The sequence below is a fragment of the Atta cephalotes genome, assembly GCF_000143395.1.
Source record: "Atta cephalotes unplaced genomic scaffold scaffold00009, whole genome shotgun sequence".
Taxonomy (NCBI): domain Eukaryota; kingdom Metazoa; phylum Arthropoda; class Insecta; order Hymenoptera; family Formicidae; genus Atta; species Atta cephalotes.
Genome location: NW_012130073.1, coordinates 6227458 through 6233440, shown reverse-complemented (window position 1 = coordinate 6233440; position 5983 = coordinate 6227458). Strand labels below are relative to the sequence as shown.

Sequence of the window (5983 nt, the reverse complement as noted above, 5' to 3'; positions counted from 1 at the left end):
TGTCTCCGACTCAGAATTGGTCCAATTTGGTCATCGTTTTCAAGGACGTGTATGACGGTGCGTTATCGTGATGATACAGTACGAAAGCGAAAGTAGCGCCACTTAAACGAATGTAGCTTGTAAACCAATGAACGAAATGTCATGAAACTTCATACATAAACTAGTGACAGATGAATCTCTCGAAATGAATCATGTTCATTTTCTAGTGGCGCCACATATTGAAAAATCCCGGGACTTTTCAGCCCATATAGTATATATATATATATATATAATATAAGATTATTAAAAAAATTTTTTTTAATAATCTTTTCGAAAGAAAGAACGATATAATCTCAATTTAAAACTCACATATTGCTGGTTGTCGAAATTAATACGAAATTTAACCATTACACTTCGAGATCCTGGAATACTATTTGAACTTTCTAATACTTTGATATCCAATTCTATATTATATAAGTCTTTCGCTATTTGAAATAATTGTCCTACAAAAAGTAGAACATTTTATATATAATAGAAAATATAATTGAATTAAAGATTTACGTATTTGTATTTTTCTTTTTTTCATATACTTGTATGAACGTTTTTATAGCAGTATAATTTTTTTATATTTATGATATATAATAAAATTAAAAAAAAAGAATAAATTCTTACCCATAAGATAATGCGTAAAACCTTGCCGAGTACTTCTGTAAACTAAAACAACACCCTGTGGATCGACATGCGTTGTATACATAGATGGACTCTTCATTTTTGGGTACGTGAATCTCATTTGCATGTGAATATTGTCTACACTTTGTAAAAAATCACAAAAATATCGACCAGTTGCTTTTACAGTACAATCATACCTAAAAAGTAAACTATGTATTATGTGCAAATTTTATTAATTTTTTTTGTAAGCATAAATATAATATTTTTTAAAATATACAATATGTATACATAAGCAATTCTAATTGAATTAATTTATTATGTTGACATGTGTGTAAACTTTACGCACATTTCTTAAAGTTTGTGAAATCTAAAGAGAAGATTTTGCATCTTATATATGTAGTTTCTATTGCTTCATCTTTCGATGATCGATAATCGTAAATTACAATTATAATTAAAAGGAGAAAGCATTCGAAATTTGGAAATAGGATTAAAAATAATAAAAATCTATAAAGAAGTCATAGTAAAAAAAAATCTAATAATAGACTAAAAGTCCAAGAGATGTAATACTACTTAATTTTATTTGTTTCTAAAAGAAACAAACAAAATCAAGTAGCATTACATATAATGACAAACATAATAAATATAAATAATAAATAAGAGATCATATCAATTATTAAACGAAAAAGCGCAATATATTATAAAAATGTAACTCTTTTTTCATTACGTCATAAAGTAAGCTCCAAAAACTCAAAGATATAAGAATCATTAATAACAAATTCATCGGTTCAAGACGAAAATCCTGTTAAGTCCGAAAGTAAAAAGATAATATGGTGATTTAGACAAAAAGAGATGGAAATAAAATTAGAATTGGAATTGTTTTTATAATTATTATCTGTGTATACGTGAAGTGATGATTATACAGTGTTCTATATAATTAATTATATTTTAAAAATTACACATAGAATTGTCAACATGTTTTAAAATTAGATTTGTGTATATTTTTTAAATACATTACTTACCCTAAATTACTAAAAAATCTAACAAAACACTTTCCAAAAAATTGCATAATGTTATCCATAGAATCACCAGTATATGCGGCAAGAGCCATTGCCAAATTAGTCATCAGCATATCTGGATATATTTGTCTTGTATTAAAAACTATATGTTTGCAATCAGCTTTCTCTAAAATTCGAAGCCATACTTCTTCGCCAAATTCTAACTGTAAAAAATATTTTTAGTATTTATGTATTTAAATATTGTATTTAAATATCTATTTAAATATTTCATATTTTTATATTTAATACTTCTCAATTTTTTATTTAGTATGTTAATTTTATATTTAATATTTTATCTTTTAATTTATATAATGTAGATATCTGAAGTGAATAAAGTTGGTACAACAAAAAAGCTATAATAAAAGCTATAATATATTACAATAATAAGTTGTAATGCTCCTCTCTCTAAATTATGGCTTAATTAAAGCAGTTAAAATTCAAAATGTAGAACAAATAACTCATATAAGCGAAACGTAGAGTATTATTTGGTAAAGATAATATTTGCAATGATACCTTTGTTACGTCTGATAATAAATTCCACGAATCAATTATAAGTCGATTTAGATAATCAAACCAATTTCCCAATTTCCCTATGTTAATTAATCTTTCTTTTACTAGGATGAGATGTGGTCACGAAAATGAATATGTGATCTTTAATGAGGAAAGCTCTCAGGAGCTTTCTTCATTAGCTCTCATATCGCAAATGAACACGCAAATTTACAAATTGAAATGATCTAACAACTAAGAAACAACTAAGAAATAATTTAATATTTCAAAAGTATTTTTAATTTTACAAAAATATTAAAAAAAATTTTTTAAAAGTATAAATTGATTTAAAAAAATGGATTTACTAAAGATGCATAAAAATAAATAAAATTATTAATGATTAATGGTACAGTACATATAAAACATTATAATTAATAATCCCTATTTTTATCGTAAATTAAAATTTATAATATTGTCATTATTTATGCATTGTGCGTATAAATATAAAATACTAAAGATAATAAAAAAGAATAAAAATAAGTAAAGAAATGTATCAATGTAACCTAAGTTATATTTAATATAAAAAGAAAAAAACATAAATAGAAGTATCATTAAGAGATATTTACCTATTAAGAGAGAGATATATAACTTATATAATTATAAGTGATTAAAAAAAAGATATAAAAAAAATAAGGAAGATATTATTAAAACAAATTAATAGAATTGGCCTTACATGTTGACAAAAAGGAGATTCTATTTTTAAAACTTTGTGCAATTAAAACATCGGAGATTAAAAGGAAGTAGTTATAGGACCATTCATATTCAAGTACTTATTACATATCTACAAAGCATTTCCTTCGCAAGTACGTGGCATACGTTATAAGTATCTACGTAGATCAAAATTTTCAAAATAATTTTCAAGACAAAAATAAAACATATTAAGTTAATTAATTATCATGATAATGTAATAATATTAATTGTAATTAACAATAACATAAAAAATAAATAAATTTTTACAAACATTATCATTCTTAAATCTTACTTTAAACCTCGTAAAGAATTAGACAGATGAATGAGTTTAATTTTGATTCTGTTTGTCTTTACAAAAAGATAGAATAACGAAAATTGCAAATATAGTTTAAAAATAAACGTATTCAACCTTAACTCTGCAATTAAATATCCGGTGAATATATGTACAGTTCATTAAAATGGATGCTGACGAACGTGCAATTAATATAGATTTGTCGAATTTATTAGCATGTCAATACAAACGTTTTAATTATAATACAATTTGCACTTTATATTTATTTTTTCACCATTTTTTATGATAAAACTTTATAAAAATTTTAATAAGATATAAATAAACTAATATAATAAAAGAATATGTAATATTCTTATTTATAGAACTGCATTTATGTACTTGACAAATACAATAAAAGCAAATTTTTTATTAAAAATGTAATTTTATTTTTATTGTATGAGATAGAAAATAACTTAAATTGACATTTGTTTTTAATTTATCAAATTTGTAACCGTTACATAAATTATCATAACTTTTTTTAATTATACATATATAAGTATAATATATTTTTTCTGAAAATAAAATGTCTATCAAGGAAAAAAAGAATATGTTAGGAAACATGATAGGATTCATTAAAATCTGCGCAGCTATGAGATACGATATCCCTTGACGTAAAAAATCGATCGCATATATTTAACGTAAAACGCGTGAAAAAGAAATTATTTTTAATGTTATTAATAAAAAGAGAAAAATAATCAAATAATTAAGTGAAAAAATTTGTGAGAAACAGTTTTAATATTTTTAAATTGTAGAAACTTTTGATCTTCATCAGCACAACATTCACAATCTCAAACTTCTTAAATTAAATATTTCCAAGAGCAACTACGCCACTATAATTTTATCAAACTTGCGATTCTCTATGTTATTCAGAATAAATAGAGCTAGAATTTTAAAATATAAAAAGAGCATAAAATAAGATTTCCGAACTTTTGCCAAATTTAATAAATCATTTTTTTAAATTTTTAAATGCAGTTTATAGTTAAATTTATAGTTTAAATTTATAGTTGCAATTTATAGTTAAATTTAATTAAAGATTTAATTAAAAATATTAAAGAAATGTTAAATTATTTTATGAAGAAAGCTTAATCAAAAAACAATTTTAATAATTAAGTAAATTAATAAAAAATGTGTGCTAATTTAGAACACTTATAAATTGTAAAATTATATTATTTATGATTTTATATAATACATAAATTTTTATTTAACAAAATTGAAGAAATTAAAAACATTATAAATAATGTTTTTTGATTTCTTTAAATTTCATTATACAACATATTTTAAATAATATGTAAGCGGTTTATAACATAAATGACTAAAGCACGTTTTTCTTTCGCTTTAAAATGAGAGTTTTAAGTCGCTTAAAGTCAAAGTAACATTGATGCAACTGGACCTTAATCATTAATTTTTTTCAAATAGTGATGTAGTAATATATAATAAAAATTAAAGAATTTTTTCAATAATAAGATAATTTTTAATTTTTGCCATTATTTACAAGGAAAAACAAATTTTGTAGGAAAAAGAAATTATGTAGAAAACTGCTTATCATAAAGAAAAACAAAGAAAAAATTAAATTTTAATTTAAACTCAATCGTTGTGCAAGTACATATGTCTCAAGCTAAGCTGTATATCCTATCCTTAGCTAAATATACAATATTAATTCTATGATTTGTTTGTGCTTTACCTGTACGAAATATTGCACACTTTCCAGCAGCATCCCGTACATCTTGACGAACACGAATTTCACTTTACTTAAGCGCTTATTAATTAAATTAAATAAAGGAAATATTCAAATTTATAAAATATTTTTCGCAATCTTACAACACTAGCAAACCAAAATCCTTCACATTAATCGCAACATTCAGAAGACAAGTGTTTCGCGCCGATTAGAATCACAACTATGGTACCGTGTTATTTGAATAATAGACTCTCTTCGATGCAATGAAGAGAAGGAAGTTGAAGGAATGATGTGCAATAGATCTTGTTCCGACTGTGGCTTGAGGGTTACTCAAGCTAACAAGAATGGATTGAAGAGACGTAACTACGCGATGCGTGTGCGCAGACTTTATAGCTGTTTTACGGAGGCGTTTAGCCTAAATGTTTCAAGAAATAAATTTTCACAATTTTATTTGATGTATGTAAAAGATTATTTACGTTTAATTTCTAGAGAGTGATTTATTAATTATATTTTGAATAATTAAAAGATTTTTTTCATTAATATTTACGTCTTAATATATTACAATAAATTTATTTCCAAAAGAGTACATATTGCTTAAGAATACAAGTGTTCTTAAAATTATTAAACACTTCAAAAAATACATAAATAATTTCTCCAATTGTGTGTTTTTATAATTAAATTATACAGAGTGTCATTAAATTACAGCACCACCGATCCTGAGCAGGTAGAGCGGACTGAATCGAAATATTCTCTATTATTTTGCGATTTTCGCAATGGTTAACGAGATATTAATTATTAAAAATTGCTAAATATTGGTTTTCAATAATTTTTTACTCAAATACTTGATTAATTTTACAGAAAAACAGCAAGAGATAAAAATGATTTATTTTCTTCTAAAGTTTTTCTTCTTATAAAATACGGTATTAAAAAATTCTGAATAATAATAATATTATATATATTATTATTATTATNTNTNTNTATATANAANANANANATATATATATATATAATAATATATATANANNANANNANAGAGAG

The 5983-nt window shown here is 23.4% G+C and overlaps 1 protein-coding gene across 1 annotated transcript in view; it reads right to left on the bottom strand.

The window, feature by feature from the left end:
* Positions 1-4993, bottom strand: part of LOC105627657 (soluble guanylate cyclase 89Db-like) — a 23791-nt gene extending 18798 nt beyond the window's left edge. Inside the window, exons 1-4 of the mRNA XM_012208935.1 lie at positions 4952-4993; positions 1668-1867; positions 652-845; positions 349-482 (exon numbers count right to left, since the gene is read on the bottom strand). Of these exons, the coding sequence (XP_012064325.1) occupies positions 349-482; positions 652-845; positions 1668-1867; positions 4952-4993 (570 nt within the window). The remainder of the gene's footprint in view (positions 1-348; positions 483-651; positions 846-1667; positions 1868-4951) is intronic.
* Between the last annotated feature and the right edge of the window lie 990 nt (positions 4994-5983).